Source organism: Pollachius pollachius, assembly GCF_949987615.1.
Source record: "Pollachius pollachius genome assembly, chromosome: 2".
NCBI classification, from domain to species: domain Eukaryota; kingdom Metazoa; phylum Chordata; class Actinopteri; order Gadiformes; family Gadidae; genus Pollachius; species Pollachius pollachius.
Genome location: NC_136935.1, coordinates 19,975,976 through 19,996,774, shown reverse-complemented (window position 1 = coordinate 19,996,774; position 20,799 = coordinate 19,975,976). Strand labels below are relative to the sequence as shown.

At 45.2% G+C, this 20,799-nt stretch overlaps 1 protein-coding gene across 2 annotated transcripts in view; it reads left to right on the top strand.

Annotated features, from left to right (window-relative positions):
• The window catches only part of cep170aa (centrosomal protein 170Aa), a 49,889-nt gene that overhangs the window by 15,091 nt on the left and 13,999 nt on the right, over positions 1 to 20,799 (top strand). For both annotated transcript variants that reach the window (XM_079730213.1, XM_079730212.1), the window contains exons 4-12: positions 243 to 332; positions 2,536 to 2,617; positions 3,370 to 3,425; positions 3,802 to 4,066; positions 6,695 to 6,832; positions 12,463 to 12,612; positions 13,055 to 13,366; positions 19,286 to 19,675; positions 20,196 to 20,485. In XM_079730213.1, the coding sequence (XP_079586339.1) occupies positions 243 to 332; positions 2,536 to 2,617; positions 3,370 to 3,425; positions 3,802 to 4,066; positions 6,695 to 6,832; positions 12,463 to 12,612; positions 13,055 to 13,366; positions 19,286 to 19,675; positions 20,196 to 20,485 (1,773 nt within the window). The remainder of the gene's footprint in view (positions 1 to 242; positions 333 to 2,535; positions 2,618 to 3,369; positions 3,426 to 3,801; positions 4,067 to 6,694; positions 6,833 to 12,462; positions 12,613 to 13,054; positions 13,367 to 19,285; positions 19,676 to 20,195; positions 20,486 to 20,799) is intronic.

The following is a 20,799-nucleotide window of genomic DNA, read 5'->3' as shown; positions in this document are numbered from 1 at the left end:
AAAACATTTGGTCAAAAAGTGTTTTAATACATTCCCCATTTCATATTTAACTTGTGTTACATTTTTATCAATAATGTCAAGTTATTCTAATACGACTACATCATACATCTTCATATTTATTAAGAAACTATCAAGCAAAAAGTGTTGTCTAATTGGCTGATTGAACAAGTGTCATTTAAAAATATTATAATAATAATCTCTGTGTTATTCTGACGTTTGACGTGTGTGTGTTTTTCTTGCAGTCTCGCAGCGTGGACAAGCAGCATGCAGTCATCAACTACGAGGCAGGCACAGACGAACACAAGGTCAAGGACCTGGGCAGCCTGAACGGGGTGAGTAGACAGAAGACCAGGGGAGCCGTTATTATAGACCAGAGAGGGAGAAGTTTGAGTGGGAAAACACCAAGGTGACAGAATACAAAGAAGTGGAGAGACATTACACTTGAACAGGATGGGAGTGCAAAAAGAGAGGGAGAAATATGTTTTATCTGAGCTAGCAGACAGCTGGTGGTTAATTGAAATGAGGGTGGAGGTTAACTTGTGTATCCGGTGGTCAATAACTCTTGTGCTGATCAATGTGTGTGTTAATGAAGATCTGTGTCGCCGCTGGGGTCAGCCAAATAGAAGTCAGCCAAATCCAAATTCAATCTAAACAAAGCACTCCTGCTTGATTGAGATCCAGGCTGAGATCAATTTATAGTATTTTAACATGGCCTGATGCACCGCAGCTGATAACAACAAACAATTCACAACCTCTGTGGACAACACTTTGTCATGTTCCTACAAAGGTCCACAAGACTTGCCTTAAAGTGACATGTAAAACCCCTCCAAAACTTTATTTGGTGGATGTTGTCTGTATGGAGCTCCGCAGGGAGCTGGAGGATGTTGATGTTCGGCATGAGTTAGTAGTACTTCTGGACGTCATGGAGCATTGATACTATGCTGACTCACAAACATTTCTCAGTTATTCCTTTCACCTCACAGACTCAAGAAAAAACTTTTTTACTTTCTTCATTGCTCTTTTCTGAAGAATAGGTTATAACGTATCTGTGCAGTCCTGAATAAATCCATATATTAAATACCAGTGGTATACGGTTAGTCCCTGGTCTAATCCATTAGATAATATGAGTGGCATATGGTTAGTCCCTGGTATAATCCCTTAGATAATATCAGTGGTATATTTTTAGTCCTTGGTAAATCCATTAGATAATACCAGTGGTATATGCTTAGTCCATTAGATAATACCAGCAGTCTTTGGTTAGTCCCTGGTTCATTCCAAGGGACAGAGGCAGAGCAGGATGAGGCCACACTGTCAAAGCCACGAGGCGTGGGTCATGTGTTGCACATCAGTGTAACTGATTACTGCTCCTTCAGTCACAGCAGCCCACTAAGCCCTGAAGACACATGGAGCATGTGTCCACACTAGCCTCCTGCTCCTGGTCTCAGACAGGAAGCCAGCTCCGGAGCCACTTCCTGTTGCGGTCAACGTTTTTCGTGCGCCCTGATTCAGTTTCTTCTTATCCTGCTGTGGTGGTGGTGGTGGGGTCAGTGGCGGTTGGGAAGGAAGCTGACTCAGCCTACATAGCTGAACAGACTTTAGTTGCAGAGTGAAGCAACATGTCAGGGTAAAAATAGTGACACATAGCACTGAGCTGTGTGTGTGTGTGGGGGGGGTGCGTGTGTGTGGTTGTTTGTGTGTGTGGTCGTGTGCATTTGTTTGTGTGCATGTGTGTTTGAACTCTCATTGTGTTGTCAAGCAAGAGGAAGGAACATGTTTTATAATGTTATTGAAAACGTCATTACGTTTGTTTTAGGATCTTGGGGGAACTTGAAAACAGGGCTAGTACATAGATGCATCATGAGATTTTTTGTGGGCAATACTGTGCCATATGGAGAGGACTCCGGAGAGTTGTAGTACTGTTCAATCATAAATCCACATACATACATTTTCTCGTCTAGCATGACAAATGCTGGCAGTTTCAACCACTACAATGTCTCCCCAGTCATTGGGGTGTGGTGTTGCAACGTACGAGCCCTACAGCGGAGGTGGGAGAGGAGAGTCAGAGATGCCGCAGAGGGAGAGAGAGGGAGAGGGAAGGAGGGGAGGGATGAAAGGATGACACAGATGGGAAAGAGAGGCAGTGAGGGGGAAAACTAGAAATAGAGAAAGAAAGATATTCTTTTTCACTTAATAACCTATCATCCTTTTCTAAACCTTTTCAACAAATTTACTAACTAATCTTACTTTGCTCTGCTGTGCATCTTAGATAAGTAATAGGCAGCTCAAAAGTATTGTATTTCTATCCCTCCTTTATCCACAGTTAAAGTGTGATTACATACCAACACAGTGAGTACTAGTAGAAATGTATTTATTTCCCATATACAGTTCTCCCTTTCCGTATTGCAGTTGGGTCTAATGTAGTAGGATGGTCACATGAGGAAATGTAAGATGAATCATTCTCCTGTCCCCTGAAAATAGTGTACTCTGGATACCGATTAGTAATATGACAGTGTGTGTTTGTTTGTTTGTGTGCAGACGTTTGTGAATGACGTGCGTATCCAGGAGCAGATGTATATCACCCTGAAGCTGGAGGACAAGCTACGGTTCGGCTATGATATCCTTTCTCTACGCATCTGGACCATTAGACACTAGTCCTTCATAGGGGTGGGAATCACAGGGTACCTCACGATACGATACGCGATACATGGCCCACGATACCGATAATATCGCCATACAGCGATTCTGCAATAATGAATATATTTTTAGACAATCCTATAACGATACATCACAATATATGTCTTAACGATAATTGACTGTGAAAAAGTAAAGTGGTGGGTTTAGGTCTTTATCCGCGATCAAAACTTTTCAGTTATTCGTCCTTAGTTAGTTAACTTCCGTTCAAGTTTCCTTATTGCCTTATAATATCTATTAAAATATCGATATTTCCTGTCTAACTCTTAGTTCTACTCTCTAAATAAATTCTTAAAAAATGTAAAAATATTAAATCGATATTTGGCGCCAGCATATCGATTATCGTATCGCATGAAGAGCGACGATATATCGCCGTAATCCTTCATCATCAAATGTCTCCCATATGAGCTCAACACTGATGCAGAGAAGTTAGTATGTTCACACTCATTGCGTTCTATAATAGAGGTTGCATCCATCCTTGTTCCTCTTCGGTATTCATGTCTTTTTTTTACATTATTCACCACTTTACATTCTGAATACCAGGATTTTGTGTTGAATAAACTAGAATACATTAATATTTTATTTTCAAGCGTGTCTGCATGTTTGTATTGATGTGTTTATTGATGTGTTAATCATGCCAGTTGTTGCTCTGTCCTTGACCGACATATGTTCCACATACCAACCTCTTCACAGTTGTGAGAGGAGAACTCACTGTGCCTGAGGAGGCTCTCAAGGTACATACACACACGCACGCACACACACACACACACACACACACACACACACCCAACGCGGGCGACACATGGACAGAAATACACACACATGCAAATCCTTTATATGTGTGTTTAGATTTAACCCCAGAGGACCCTCCGTAGAGACCACCCACAATACATAAACACATGCAATGTGCAATAATGTACTGTAACTATACACATGCCTCTCTACAATGTAATACCTCTTTAATACTTTTAATGCTGCTTCCAATTATTTTTCTATTTAACTCGATTTACTAAAATATATTTATTTTATCCTTGTTGTTATTCAATTTCCTCTCTCTCTCTCTCTCTCTCTCTCGCTCTCTCTCTCTTTCTCTCTCTCTCTCTCCAATAGCATGAGAAGTTCACCAGTGGTTTGCAGATTAGCAAGAAGCCACCCAATCCAGAAGCCACCCCCCCCATCACTACCAACCCCACCAGTACCAGCACCCCCATTGCCAAAACCAAGTCCCCCAGCAGGACCCCATCCAAACCGGCCAAGACTCCAGGGGGAGGGAGCCTTCGGCATGGGGAGAGCAGGCCGGCCGAGGGGGTCACCTCCACAACGGAGTCTGGGGGGAGACCCTCCGACAGCCTCAAAGGAGAGGAGAAGATGACAGGTGAGTGAGCGACAGAAAGAGAAAGAGAGAGAGGGGATAGGGTCATTAGAGTGGCAGCCTGTTGAAATAGCACAATAATAAATTTCCTGGTAACACTTTATAATAAGGTGCCATAATAAATAGCAAACTACTCATTACCTAACCCTTTGTTAATATTAATTGTTGCTAAAATATCTATTTGACACAAGTTAATAGTTGTTTGCATAACCCTAACCCAACCCTAACACACGACCCAAACCCTAACAAACGGCCCTAACCCTAACCCTAACACACGGCCCTAACCCTAACACACGGCCCTAACCCTAACCCTAACACACGGCCTTAACCCTAACACACGGCCCTAACCCTAACCCTAACCAGCACTCTGGTCAGTGAAAAAAAAAATTAACTTGTGCAAAATAGATATTTTAGTAGCAATTAACAAATATTAACAAAGGGTTAGGTAATGACTGGTTTGCTATTTATTATGGCCCTGTCACACCAAAATTGTACCGGGGGCGAAAATTGTACCGCCTACGTAATCCGCGTTCGAATATTCCAAATCTGCCTGGCAACGGACGATCGCGTCGAACGATGACGTAGGAAGGTTCACGAACATTTGCGCTCATTCATTGAGCGTCACAAGACGAAATAACATTTAATAGATAACACTGATACAAACTGTTACAAATGACATTTATTAGCGTTGCTAACTTTATATTTGTATTGTATTTAATTGTTTAATCGCATTTAGCTAGTAAACTGAGTGTATTAACACAAGCTAACTAGACTTGGATACACTTTAAACACTCAGTTTACTAGCTAAATTCAATACAATACAAATATAAAGTAAAAACAAGTTTTATCTGTATTATGTTATTTCGTCTTTGGCAACATGAGCGCGAATGTTTTTTGAAACCTGCCTGGCAACGGACAATCGCGTTGAACGATGACGTAATGTTTCAAACGCGGATTACGTAGGCGGTACAATTTTCGCCCCGGTACAATTTTGGTGTGACAGCACCTTATTATAAAGTGTTACCAATTTCCTTTTTACACACAATGTGATGTTATCCCAACCCTTATTCCGACAGATTTACTGTTTACTTGTGCAGGGATGCTTTTCAACACTCGCTCGATCTACAGTGAAATTAGTGAGGTCCCCCCCCAACTGGCTGCTGCTTTTATAACCCCCCTTATCAACTATCAAAAGTCCCGGTTAATTTTGAAATGATTTTTGGGTAAAAGTGATGGCACCGGCAGTGTTTAACAGCTTCAGACTTTGATCCTGACCCAGCACTAGATTAAAGAGCTGTAAAAGCCCAACCACAGAGACACCCTTGTTACCAGAGAAAACGGTCCAATCCCAGAGCACAAAGAACTCTCTCCTCCAGAGAGACTAGTGGTCACAGCAGATAGGTCCGGTGACGGATGACTTGATGTCTTATAATGTCAACGAGTCACATGCTTGCCATGAAAGCTGTGTCCAATTCATGTTCCACTGTCATTTTTAATCCCCCCCACCCCCACTTCTCTCTTTGAACAAAGTGTCAGTAGCTCAGAAGGTAGAGCCTCGAGCTGGATATTTGCTGGTTCAATCCCCTGCTTCCCTTGACCAAAGTAAACACGTGTCGTAGTGCAGTAAACCCGACTCACAGCTGTGACCCAGGTGTAGCTTGCTCGGTCAACCCCCACCACTCCGGTGGGGGTATGAATGTGTTTGAATGAGTTAAAATGAGATAAATTCCATAAATGCATTTGCCATACATAAGGCAGTCAGACACATTCTCAGACCATACTGGGCTTCGGCCAATAACAAGTGTCACTAAGCAGAGTCCTGTGGGCCTGACGTCTCAGGAAGATGTGTACTCGATGCTTGATTCACCGCACCACTCACCCGGGGCTTATGGTTTTCCCCTGATGGATGACATCATGGGGTGGGGGGTGTTTCTGGATTAGGCCCCAGATGTTGAACAGAGTCACATGACGGGCCTGTTTGCACAGCTCAGGAAGCAGAGTACTCCAGCAGCAGTGTCAGGGTCCATATGTCACCCACTGACAGATGTCTGCCCATAAACTGACCAGAACTCACTCATCTGACGCATCAGTTTAATCTGATATGTCACGCTACTGAATTAAATGACCAATGTGTGTGTGTGCATGTACAAATACATTGTATAGACACACACACACAGACACACACACACACACACACACACACACACACACACACACACACACACACACACACACACACACACACACACATGTTCTCTTGTGCAGTTCAACAATGGAATTGAGGGCCAAATGGAAAGTCCCATTAAGTTGTGTGTGTGTTTGATGTTATGGGCAAATATGGAGGGAAAGAGATGGAAGGGAGTGGAAAGAAAATAGAAAGGAATTTATTTACCAGATTTTTGTTAGGAGTGTTTGTTTGTGTGTGTGTGTGTGTGTGTGTGTGTGTGTGTGTACACACACACACACATGCATCATACACACACACACTGTTCACATAGACCAATTTTGCAACAATTCATTTTGTAATCAAATATTTGCTGACACAGATAAATGAAACATGCATTTGTGTCTGTGCGTCTTTGTGTGTGTGTGTGTGTGTGCGTCTGTGTGTGTGTGTGTGTGTGCCTTCAGCCGACATGGCGGCGCTCCACCGCGGCACGCCCTTGTACGGTCAGCCGTCCTGGTGGGGGGACGGGGATGCGGACGACGAGAACTCGTTCAAACAGGAAACCAAGAGCATCAGCAGGAAACCGGAGGGCTGCGGCTCAGGTAGGGACTGCCCCTTGGTGGAGCTAGGCCCCGCCCACTATCAACATCTGAATGAGGCCTCTCACCAACTTCTAGGAGACACTTTTCTTCCTTTTCGATGGCAGGGTTTTATAGTTGATCTATTCCTTAGATGCCAACGCTCTCAGACTTTGCATGTTGAATCTGACCATCTGCGCGGCTCCCAAAGCTTCCAACACATCTGAACACACCGTACAGATTTGTTCCCGAACTCTTCCGAGTCTCCCCAAACGTTTCAGATGGCCAACGGTTGGGCCACTGTGTTCCACGCTTTACATAAGGCCCTCTATCCAATCAGAGTTAGGGGGGTGGAGCCGGAATGTTTGATTGAGCTACATGGTTACCGAAAACGGCCAATAATAATTAACCTGGATCATGGACTACAAAATGTAGTCCATGTTCCTTGTATCCTACCTTTTTTTTTTACTTTGTGAATTTGTACTCAATCCATAGCATTACTATATCACCCATGACATTCTTGTATAAAATAAGTTGTGAGTCAGGGCTTAGTGTTCATGTTCACTCTCTTATGGTCAATGTTAATCAGGCTTTAACAATGCTGTAATTGTCTTAATTTGCTGGTTTTAAATCAATATGTTTATAGTGTATCTTGGCTGCTTTTCAGACAAAGCCTGCCAAATGTACATTTTTTCCCCATGACATAGTACCAGCTCAACTCAGCCCTACTCGCTTTAGATATCAGGCACTTTATTTTCCATTGCAGATAGTACCTGCCGATAGTACCGCCTAAATTTCAAGGTCGTCATAGCGTCGCATGAAATGGCTGTGACCTTATTTTCAACGTGATACACATTGGAACAGCAAAAGGGAATCAAAGGGAGGTTGTTCTTGATGCGAATAGCCATTGCAGATTGCCCAAAAGAAGAAGAAATTGCAGAAGCCGTCATAGCTTAGCTTTTAAAAAAAGGGCTGGTTTTTGCAAGACGTCCCGATTTGCGCGATGGTGACGCCGTGATGATTCTACTGACGATTCCCTCGGACCAATCCGTAGTCTTCAGCGTTTTCACGGCACCTTTCGGTATCGTTCTCAGCTAGCTGGTAAACTTGACGGAGGTGATACCAAACTAAGGATACCAGGTACTATCAACAACTTTTTCATGCCGGAAAAACGAAATAAAGCCAAGTGAAGTAGTGACGATTTAGCCAGCACCATGACGTGGAAAAGAGCCATGAGAGATTAGATATCACTTTGGGCTCTGGTCACTTGGGATGGGCTTTGCAATTAGTGATGACGTTTTAAAGATCGGAAATGAAATTGACTAGTGGAAAAATGAATGGCTTCCTGCATACATTTCTACAGCAAGCAGTTGGGAGAGAATACTAGTATTCAGACTTAGACTTTTATTCATCCTTTGGATCTATTTTCTGTGTTTAAATGTCTTTTTCTCCTCCGACCGTTGTGTTTGAGGTCCCATCTGGATCTCATCCAGTCTTTTCATGCACGTTTTGGAACAAAGCCAACTGACCAGGTGCAGGCAGCCAGGGTTTACATCAGATGTAGGGAGATGGAAGCCAATCCCATTTGACCCCTACACACACACACACACACACACACACACACACACACACACACACACACACACACACATACACATACACATACACACACACAGACACACACACACACACACACACACACATACACACACACACACAGACACACACACACATACACCAACACATACACTCACACTCACACATACACACACACACATACCAACAAGCAGTTCAGTAATTACTATTACATCTAGCATCATACATTTACTCATACTTTTGGTGTGGAGAATTTGTGTCAATTACTCATTTGTATGTATAGAGGCATCCCGTTGCTTGTTTGTCGACTTGTGCTGGGGGGGGATTAGTAGAGATGTTCCCATGCTATACAACCCCCCCTGAGAGAGGGACAGGGCTTCTCCGGGCCTGTCAATCATGGGGGCGATCTGGGGGTTCATCCAGATACAACCAATAGACAGAAGAACCCGCCTCCAAATCTATTGTCACATCTGGATGGAGAGAGTCTGCATTACCATATGTCGCTTATCAACCGAATTTCCATAAGAAGCTAATTAAAAGTAACCATTGTGTACCGGTTGAATTGTTAAGATGAGGTTGTTGTTGGATAGCTCTTTCTGGAACATTTGGTTTTCAAACAAAAAGATAAATAATTGTCCCAATACATAAACATAGGAAGATTGTAGGTGTTCTATGTCGATGGTTGCTGAAAGAAGAACTTAGGTATGATGGTGAAATCACCTTCCAATCATTGAGCTGATGCTACGACCATAGACACACACACGCACGCACACACAGACCAGACACACAAAGTTGACGGGAAGATGGCCGAACAGGGAAAAAGAGGGAGCTGAACAGTTCTCGTTCCAATGTAAACTTGCTTGGCTTATGATAGAAATGTGAGCTTGATCTTTATAATCCTGTAAACTCCTGTCTATCCGGCGTGGCCTGGTTCAATCTGGCATGGTGTGAGTTGAAATCTCAGGTTACTTTATTAATTATCAGTTTTGACTGACATGGTATATTGATCTCTTATGTAGCGTTGAATAAGCATGAAGTTGGTTTAAAAAATAAAAAGTAGCTCCTTATGTAGTTTACTACTTTTGCCACATTTGTGTATCTTAGCTTGCTGCGTTTCTCTGGGGGGTAGCATCAGTGTAGTGAAGCTTAATTTAACGTAGAGTAACTGGCAGCTTAGCTCACTACATTTTCAAAGTAGCTTGCCCAACTCTGTGAATAATACAAAAAAGGGAAGTTGGTAGTTCTGCACAGACTGGGTCATTTTAAACCCTGCTAACTCCCTAAGTGCTCGGGTGAATTTCTGGAAGAGGGTGAGCAGAGGGCATTGGGTCTTGTCAAAACATTGGCTACAGAATATGTATGAACTTAGCGATGTTGGATTTACTGCCAGAAACACGGCAGCCTAGCAGGGAGTTTATTTAGGTTACACAGACCTCAAGAAGTAATGTAATCAGTGTTCTCCATTTTAGAGGCCCAATGTCCTCTAAAGCCACTCTGACAAATTACAAAGGTAGCCGGGGGTGTCGAGGGAAGGTGGGGGCTCTTGGATGTGGTGGGAGACCATTGTGTTCCAGAGAGAGTCTGCTTGTGTGTGTGTTTGAGTGTGTGTGTGTGTCTTTGTTTGTATGTGCAGATCCATAGGGTTTACGATGGGTTTGGTTGTGTTTTTGTGCTTTGTGTTTGTTGTGTTTCCTTGCATGAGTGTGTTGTGTTTCATTGAATGTGTGTGTGTGTGTGTGTGTATAGTAAGGCTCTCTCCTCCCTAGTGAATTGACTGTGTTGTAGGAGCCCCCTACTCCCCCCCCCCTCCCTGGGTATTGTGAGGAGGGCTGATTGGGTTACGCCATTGCAAACCCCCCCTCTCTCGCTGACACACTGATACCCTTATACTAAACTATTAGGCTTTCCCTCAGACTCCACACCGGTGCTCTCTGAACCAGTTATCCTCCGTGGTGGAACTGGTTTAGGTGGTGACTTTTATTTACGTTTGTGTTGTGAATCTCTCCTTGGACTATTTGAAGTGTGCTTGTGTATCGGTGGCTCTTTGGAAGCATCATGCACTACCACTAAACTAGCCGTGTTGTTAGATCACAGTCGAGGCGACCGGTAAGTTGCTAAACGAATTGCTTTTGCAAGGAATGAGTTCTATCTATCTGTCTGTCTGTCTGTCTGTCTGTCTGTCTGTCTGTCTGTCTGTCTGTCTGTCTGTCTGTCTGTCTGTCTGTCTGTCTGTCTGTCTATCAGTCTATCTTTCTGTCTGTCTGTATCTGTCTGTCTCTCCGTCTGTCTGTCTGTCTGTCTGTTGTTCTATCTATATTCAACACTTGTCTCTACAATCTATTAGAGCAGGACTCATGTGTACATCAGAGTCAACCTCATCAGCCTGCGTATGAAGCTAATAACGGCTAATGAAAGTGTCTCATGTTCTCCTCTATCTGAGACCAGGTGTCACATCTGTCCTTACTTCATAGCAGCTTAAGCAGGAACAAGCTTAGGTTGGTAGAAGATGAATCCATCGGGTAGTTTAATCACCTCTCTTATGCAGACAGTGTTGAGAGAGAGATTAACTTATGACATTTAAATACTGGCTTTCATCACAGACCCCTCAAGAAAAAGATTCCAATGATTAATTGATGAAAGAATTGCATATACAGTGTTTCCCCTAGATTATTTTGTAGCAATGCTGCTGTGAGTTGGTAACCTAGCAACGCTAGGGGGGCCCAAGGGCATGCTCCCCGGGAAGAAAATGTTGAAAAATAATCCTTTAAATGGTTACTTCTGGTGAGATTTTTTGGGGAAAAATATACAGATTGAGCTTCCAAATATACATAATATACACATAGACATAACAACCAACAGAGTCAAGGTATCTGCTGAGACCAGGTCATTGTGCAAATATGCCTTGAACTTGGCAGAAACTAAGTTCATCTTTTATGTTCATTTTCATCTATTTCTTTGATATTTATTATAAGCCTTAGAAAAAATAAATGAATGCAGATTTAATTTTTTTTACCTGATTTATTAAAACAAGTAGCTTCATTGAGCCAGATCTTTTGGCACAAGCTACAAGTAGCCAAATGTTCCCCTTGTAGTTTGTTCTGCAGATCCGTCTTCACCTAAAAGTAAAGCAAATATAAATAGTATTTGTGGTAAATGTGAGAAAGATAATTGCTGTCAACATTGCTTTTCTGGAAAATGACTTGCAATTAAGCTCTATTACACAGACCAAAAAATGTCCTTTACATTTCAGTAAAAGAAGTCCAATCCACATTCTGAGTAAACAGTTAATGTATGTAAATATGATTAGCTGCAACTGGTGAGGCTGGAGCTGTAGGTATAGAAATATAACCATCTTCAAATGAAAAACGAATCTGATTCGTCCCCCTCACAGTTCACTAATGATTTTTTTTTCTAACAATCCAGCCGCTGCTGAATGCATATAGGGGAAACACTGCATATATCTAGTATATATGTATATCTATATGTATATGTTTGGCTTAATCTATTCAGTGAATCTAATGTAATTGTGTTACTGGTCTGTTTTCGATCAATTGCTACATGCTCTCCAACACAAGGCAGATGGTGCCTCTAATTTCCTAACGAGTCATTTGTCATTTTGAGATGTGTTTGCGGGTTTGGTTGTCCATATGAACAGATGAGAGAGAATTTAAGTTCATGACCTTTGTGCTAGTGTCTTGAGAAAAAAGACACTTTGCAAGAGTCGTGTGTGTGTGTGTGTGTGCGTGCGTGCGTGCGTGCGTGCGTGCGTGCGTGTGTGTGCGCTGCTCTGTCAGGCGACCCAAAGCAGATCACTGATTGAATGAGACAAATGCGGTCTAAGTTGAACTTTGACCTTTCGTATTATAATAAACCTTGATGTTTAAATATCGTAGACTACAAAGGGTGTGTGTCACTCAATAAAGATCAGCCCCATAACTGTCATCCTAGTTTATAAGGGGAAAGAAAGGCTACATTGTTTTTATTTAGCGAGTACCTTTCACATATTATAAGGAACACAAACATATGTATGTGGTTTGGTTGTGTGTTCCTGTCCCCAGACAGCAGAGAGGCGCGTCGGGGGGAGAAGATCCGAGCTGATGGCCTCCAGGACCCCTGCGGCCTGGACACCCTCACCAAGGAGGGCAAGATGGCCGACAACGGCATCCATGAGATCCCCACCAAGGACACGGAGGGCAGCAACGCTTCAGGTTGAGACCTTCATATACGATCACTGATGAACCGGACAGTGAACCCCCAAGCCCAAAGCACAGGGCACAGGGTGTGTGTGTGTGTGTGTGTGTGTGTGTGAGTGTGTGTGTGTGTGTGTGTGTGTGTGTGTGTGTGTGTGTGTGTGTGTGTGTGTGTGTGTGTGCTCAGTCACAACAATACGATTTGATTTCTTTGGGGTCGTACAAAAAATATGAACCAAACTTTGCTCTCTGCGTGCACATTAGCCCCGCACATTTAATAAAACATGAAATTAGGGAAATGTTTTGGTTTATGGGTCACTTTTCCATATCCAAGCAGTTGGTCTCTCTTTTGGTATTCCCATCATCAACTATGCTGGCCGTTGATAAAGTTTGACTCAGTCATGTCACTCATAAGCATCAATTGCACACAACCTGACCAACCACAACCTCTGCTCCACAGCTCAAGGCCACGCCTCTTTCACCATAGAGTTCGACAGCACCTCCCCGGGGAAGGTGACCATCAAGGACCACGTGGCCCGGTGCACGCCCGACCACCCCCGCTCCTCCCGCTCCAAGAAGAGTGGTGCGGGGAGCGGGGGAGGCGGAGGGGGGCGGGACCTGAGCACCCTTCAGGTGGCCATGATGGCGTCGGAGAGCAAGGTGGCTGATTGGCTGGCGCAGAATGACCCCACCATGGTGCGCAGGGAGTCCACCGAGGAGGACAGCAAGAGCATCAAGAGCGACGTGCCCGTGAACCTCAGCAGACTGAAAGGTAACCGCCACTTCCTGTGTTCTGCTGGTTACTCTCGCTTCCCTTTTGTGGAGTAAAGGCGTTTCCCCTCCGTGGGAGAGCTGGCGCCAACTTTATTGCTATTGTGTACAACAAACCTAACAAAATTTTTCCTTTTATATTTTGTCAATTTGTACAGCTAATTATAGGTATGTAATTTTTATATCAGTGTGCTTAAATATTTTGCTATTTGCTATTTAATGGTTTTTTGTATTGTCCACCTAAAAAAACAATCAATATGCACTCTTGGCACACATAAAGCTGGTTTAAAAAGATAGAGCTAATAATAAGTACTGCTAAGGGTTGATGGTTTTTGTAGCTGGTAAGGGACCATTCACTGGCCTAGCCAATATGCTTTGCTAATATGCCTATTAGCTGATACATAAATACTTTTGTCTAGCATTTATGTTTCCCATTACAAGGGAAGAGATGTGAGAGTTATTGTGCGTTGGGGTGCATTGGCCAAATATCTCAGATCGACATTGTGAGAGGGCGTCCAATCATGTGTGTGCTAAAAAATGCTCAAGCATTTGTGAGCCCCTATAGGTCCAGGCCCATGGACATGAGGCACCGCCTGGGTTAGAGGACTCTGTGTGATAAACAGAAGAATGAACCCAGAAGACTCCTCCTGTTATACAAATGCAGATATTTGATATATGGCGTGTGCTGGGTATTTTTAACGGGAGAGGTGTCAAAGTAGCGCTATAGCTTTCTGTCTGTCAGCAGTCTGTCCTTCTACAAGCATCCCATCGCTCTGATCTTGCGCAGTGCACACTTCCCAGTGGTTTGATAATCAAGTACCAAATACGATGCTGCCTTCAGAAATTCTACTCCCTCAACACCCCTCCCTCTACTCCCTTTTTGACACCAGCTGTGGTAGTAATACCCAATCCAGAGGATTAGCAGCTAACAGAAAGGACTGGTAAAACCCAAATCTCCTTCCCTGACAGCATGCGGTGACAGTGGCTTAGTACAAAGAGCCCAGCGGGCTATTACTGCCATGTGCTACCTTCAGCGCGGGCGTCAATACAAATACGTACACACACACACACCTCTCTAATTCACTCATACACACACTAACATGCCTCTTTTCACACACATACACACTCACCAACACACGCACACATACACATGTCTCTAATTCAGTAAGACACACATACTAACATGCCTTTTTTCACACACGCACACACACACACACACACACACACACACACACACACACACACACACACACACACAGCTTTACTTCCCCATGTAAAGCCCTCTCTCACTGTTTTGTATCTGACATTGAGTTTGGAGCATTGTGTGGGCGTGGCACATGAAAAACACACAAACACACACACACACTGTGCATGCTTCCCTCACAGTATGTGTTTCTCTGCTGTCTTGTCTCCTTTGTTCCCCCCCTGCCCCCCTGTTACCTGCCATCTGTCAACTGCTGACTACACCGCTGCTTTTGCCAGGAGAAGCAGTGAGGGAAGCGGGCTAGTAGCAGCTTTAGGCTAGGCAGCCCACTGCAGAACTGCAGCAAGGTAGAGAGGGGAAGTGAGCTGGAGGCTGAGCTCTTCCGCACACGTGCCGCTACACACCACATGCTGGAAGTGGCTTAATTAAATGGGGAGCAAATTTATGACTTTCATGACAGGGGGTGTTTGTGTTTGTGTGTTTGTGTGTGTGTCCCGTCTGTCAACCGACAGACAGGAGATGATGGAACTAGATGGAGATCTATGAGGCAGGAGTAGAAACAAGGGAAAGCCAATTCCTCTGCAGACGGTACCTGCTCGCTCTACGTGTGTCAAGTGGCGGGATGGATGGTCTCACTGCTCTAATGGATGTCCCGGGAGCAGCAGACACAGCAGTCCTCTTGGTGGAAGGTGGGGCCTCCTGTCCCCTGGAGGAGATGGAGGACAATGGAGAGAGAGAGAGAGTGCGGATAGAGGGGATGAATAAGAAGGAAAATAATTGAAGGTAATAGGTGGGTCTAAGAACGATATGGAGGATAAAGAATAGTGACGGGAAGGGATGGCTGGATGTAGATGAAGGGCATATCTCAAGGGTAACTCCATGCTAGGTGGGTACAGAAGAACGCTGTGTAGATGAGGTGTTTGAGTAGGTCAATGTATTCAGTGTGACTGGTATGTCTTAGGCATGGCCAATAGTCGAATATGTGAGGACAAACGGAAGGAAAGACCTGTGTCCGCCACATTGCGGTGAAAGACCAAATCGGGAGGGGGCTGTCTGTTAGATTGTTGTCATAGCAACAGCGATGTCGGGGCAGAGTTAGAGAGCGACTTCGGAGGGACGGAGCAGCGATGTGTCGGGGCTTCGTATGAATAGGAGTAAGACCTGAAAGTTCTGTATGAAAGTGTTTATACCATCAAGGTCTGTGAATAGTAGTCTCTTTTGGCAGAGGTACGGTGTGTGCTGCTATGCAGTGGCTGTGTGTGTGTGCGCGCGTGTGTGTGTCTGTATGCGTTTTTCCAGTGTGTTTCTGCAAAAACCATTGTGTTGGCTGTAATTTGTGCCAGCTGAGACATTCTGCGCAGTGAGAGGGGAGAAGTGCAGCGAGTGTGAGCCCGAGAGGACTGGGAAACATACGCTGGGTGTGTCAGAACAACACTCGCGCTAGAGAGAGAGCGAGAGAGAGAGACAGAGAGAGATAGCGAGGGGTAGAGTCGACACATGGTGTGAACAGCGAACAGTCAAACAGGGGCAGAGCAATCTTATGACCTGCAAGCGTTTCCCACAGACAGGCTTTCAGGTGAGTCCTTTTGCTCGTTGCTATGGGAACCAATATTGAAGACTGATCTAGGATGCTGCATCGGTTAAAACGGTCAGAATATGACATGGGATGGAGCCTGTGTGTGTTGGTTTTCAGGGAGGCGATGTGGATTGGTAATGTCAGCATAGGAAGGTGTTTGCTGTGTGGATTTGAGACTGCGCTAGAGCCGGCGGCACCTTCATGTCTTTAATTGCTGTTGAACTGTCAGCATCTAACACGGTCTACCTACCAGTTAGAGCGCTGCCGTTGTCTTCATCAGACATTGAGATCACAATTATCTTTGCATATAGCCATTTGCTATCCTGTGTGTTGTCAGGTATGAACACGCAGACTCTTTATAAATGGGATGTGCGCCTATTTTAGTGTGAAGCTGTGTGCCTTTCTCTATGCTCTCAATGCTTTCTCTTTGCTATTGAGTGCAATAAATGTAGTATTCTCTCTATTTTTCTGTGTGTGTGTGTGTGTGTGTTATCTGTTTGGGTTTGTAAATAACAAGCGCATATATGTTCATGTGTGCTGTGGTCTCTGTGCTTGACCCGTATGTTTGCATTAGTTTTTGCTGTGTGTGTGTGCATGTGTTGCTGGCAGATGCCAGGGCTGGCAGGCTGGCTGTGCATCATCGTACTGGTGCAGGGGGGGCCGAGGCACTGGGCCCTCACAGCCACCTCTGTTCTCCTCTGGACGGCCAACAGAGCCTTTGTCTGCAGAACACAGCATGGGAGTAATGCCTCTGCTTCTGTTGTTGTTGTTGTTGTTGTTGTTGTTGTTGTTGTTGTTGTTGATGTTTAGTTATTCAGTATACATTGTGCCATGAATTGAACATGGCATTATTCAAATCAACATGCAATATGAAATAATGAAACATCGACAACGACTCACGAAAAGGGGGTTAATATGTGTAGAATGAGGCCAGGAGATCAGGCAAATGTCTGCAATGATTCAAGAGATCAGGCAAATCACTGCAATGATTCAGGAGATCAGGTAAATCACTGCAATGTTTCAGGAGATCAGGCAAATCACTGCAATGATTCAGGTGATTAGGCAAATCACTGCAATGATTCAGGAGACCAGACAAATCACTGCTATAATTCAGAAGATCAGGCAAATCACTGCAGTGATTCAGGAGATCAGGCAAATCACTGCAACAGTCAAGGAGATCAGGCAAATCACTGCAATGGTTCAGGTGATCAGGCAAATCACTGAAATGATTTTGGCGAATCAGGAGATCAGGCAAATCACTGCAATGATTCAGGAGATCAGGCAAGTCACTACAATGATCAATAATCATTGTTTTATTTGTCATCAATTGCAGCATAAAACCGTTACAAACACCATGAATATAATGTTTGTGTGATGTTGTTTGGTCAGCCCAGCCTATCAACATGTGTCAATGGGCTGTGCCTCTCATAGTGCCTCTCATAGTGCCTCCATGGTAGCCTGGCTATTACCAGACCAAGCCAATCGTAGATTGCACATTGGTCTGGGGAGGCTGCCGTCATTTTCTTCAGCACAAGAGGCGTGATCAACGGGCCTAGTTCAACTGACTCTGTACACAATTTGCTGCTTGCCCTTGCTTCCCTGTCGTCATTGTGTTAAACCATCCAATAGCGTGCCAAGGGGACAAGCCAGTTTGGTGATTGGCTCCCGCAAAAGCGTATCGGAAGCAGAAAGAAATGTATTGCTCTTCTCCAGACCCTTGTGAATGGGCGGAACTACCCAGGCTACCTCCATGGTGCTTCTCATAGTGCCTCTCATAGTTGACGACACCCACCCTCCCGGCAAGTCCCTCAGCCCTCCGTCTCTTACTCTATATCCCCCCCCCCCATCCCCTAACCCACCAACACACTACTACCCTTTCTTCCAACACAGACACACACATACAGCCAGCAACTGGCATACACACTGACACTCATCAACAACACTCAACCCAACCCAACCCCCCATCTACCCTACTTCTTTCACTCCACCCCCATCTCCTCTCTCCCCTCTGCCAGTGGAGCAGGGAGGGCTGGTGTGGTGGGTGGCATGTCTCTGGGTGAGTAGCAACGCACACTCTGTAGTGTGGCGATCCCTGTGCAGCAGGACTCAGGCTCAGACTGATGAGGTGCAGAAGGCCTAGGGTGGCCATGGTTGGTAAGTTTGGCTGCCTGTGCTATTAAGTTGATGTTTGGGGTTTTTCGTTGCGCTAGACTGCTCAGGTTGGTTTATGGTTTAAGGATCAGGAGCATGCTGCTGTCTTTGTGCACTGCTGCTGTGCTTAGTGTTTGTCTTTTTTTTTTTTTTTAGAAAAGCGTTGTCTTTGTTGCTCTTGTGCCATTACTCCTGTTTTCTTTCCCGAACCCTGCAAAGACCTGGCCGCAGGGCGGCATGGTAAAAGATAAAGATGCCTTAGAACCTAAGTGCCTTCAGACCGTAGTGCCTTCAGACCGTTGTGCCTTTTATACCTTAGTGCCTTCAGACCGTAGTGGCTTCAGACCGTTGTGCCTTTTATACCTTAGTGCTTTCAGACCGTAGTGCCTTAAGCCCTTAGTGCCTTAAGACCTTAGCCAAGAGTTACAGCAAAAGTTTATTTGTTCAAGCATTGCCCTTCACACCATATCAAACAAAGGAATCTGAAAGCATTATTAAACGGTTGATGTCCTTGTCGCCCCATTACTTGGGAACAAATCTGGCAAACTGCATTGGAATACAGTCGTATACACTGTCACAGCAGCGTATAGGAAGAATTGTGTCCTGGATCTTTGTTTGAGATCAATGTTATTTATAAAGTTTCATTATGATTGTGAATTTCCTATTTCTAATCTGATCATTTTATTACCTGTTACTACTCGTAGAACAGGGGATAGATGCGGTGACATAAAGTTGAATCAAAAAGGACGGACACTGGGTTTAAAATTGGTGGATTCCTTGAAATAAAGAACAAATAAGCATGAGGTCGGTCAGGGAAGCTTCATCACAGTGGGAGCCGGGTTCAAAATAATAAACAAAAGCCAACAAAATAGTTAGTAATAGTTCAACAGAAAAACAAAAGGACGAAAACAAAATCTCACACATACGTCGGAATGCAACAGTTATAATCTCTCTCTTTCTCTCTCTCTCTCTCTCTTTCTCTGTCACAGGCAGCAAGCATGAGGACGGCACCCAGAGTGACTCTGAGAACGGCGTGGGCCTTCGCTTCGCCAACCGCCGCCACGCCCTCGAGGAGCGTCTAAGGGCCGCGCATGAGAAGGGGGGAGGAGCCGGCAGTGGGGGAGGAGGAGGGGGAGGAGGCTCGGTGGGGAGCAGCGTGCTCAGCGGCGGCGCCCGGACGCCGGGAGGACGCACCTCATTTATGATCGAGTTCATCGACGAGGAGAACCCACGCAAGCGCCGCTCGTACTCGTTTTCCCAGAGTGCACCGCTGCTGCCGGGAGGAGTGGGCGGGGAAGGCCTGTGCCCCCAGCCGCCGTCCCACCCCAAGGTGTTCAGCATCTCCACCTCCGCCACCATTAACAGCTCCGGGGACTCGGGTGAGCTGGGGGGCATTTCCTCATACACAGAGATGTCTTTTGGTTGCAATGCCGTGTGTGACGGAGATGTCTTGTTCTTGTGGTGTTAAAGTCTTCGTATGAAGTAACGTGACACCCGTAACGTCTGAACAACTCAACAGCTGAGTAAACTGAAGGATCTAAGGTTATACTCTCCTATAGAGCCAAACGCTTTTCACTTTTCATCATTATGGGATAAACTCCGGTGTCGCTCCTCACGCCTGTGTTGGGTCGGCTCCTTTTATGTACCAGCGCACAGGTAACAGACTGAACTAGTGAAGAGAAATCTACTGTTCGCACTCCGGTACGTCAAAGAAGCAGACCCCACGCGGTGCATGAGTGACCACCGTGTGTTTGTCTGATGACGCCTCTGTGAAAAGGCTCTAGTCTGATGTTGAGCAGCAACAGCAGTCAGCATCACCCATCAGACAACCATCAACGTATGAGTTTAACATAAGGGAACGTTTGCCCGGTTGTAACTCCTCACATAATGTCATCGTAGGTAAGGGCCCGACGCCCATCTCCGCCACGGTGACCGCGGGGGCCCCTACAGCGGCCCGCGCGCTGCTCAAGCAGCGGTCCGAGGACCTCAGCATCGGCCGCAGCTCGGTCAGCACGGGGCTCCAGACGGGCAGCCCCACCACCCCAAGCGAGGACGCCTCGGCCCTGGGACGAGGGGAGGGCACGGAGGGGGCGCTGCCGGAGGACGACCACAGCGACAAGGGCACCTACACCATCGAGCTGGAGAACCGCAACCCGGAGGAGGAGGAGGCCCGGCGCATGATAGACAAGGTAGCCCGCCTGTCGGGACCGTAGATAAGGTGTTTGGGTCCGTTATGGTAAGGAAGGGTCATTCTTTGTAGCGTTCATTGCAGCACAATGCAATTTCCGTTCTCCTAAGTCCTATGAGCTGAGTACCGACAGTTAACAGTCCCAAGAGCAAGGAGAAATATGAAAATGATAAGAGCAACCATAAAGATTGGGAGAATAAATATGGAAGTCTATCCATCTCTCTCGCCTCTCGCCACTCAACCCATGTCACTGATATGGATATCGCTCCCTTCAAAGCATGCTCTCGAGTCTCGCCCTCTACGTGTTCCAGAACA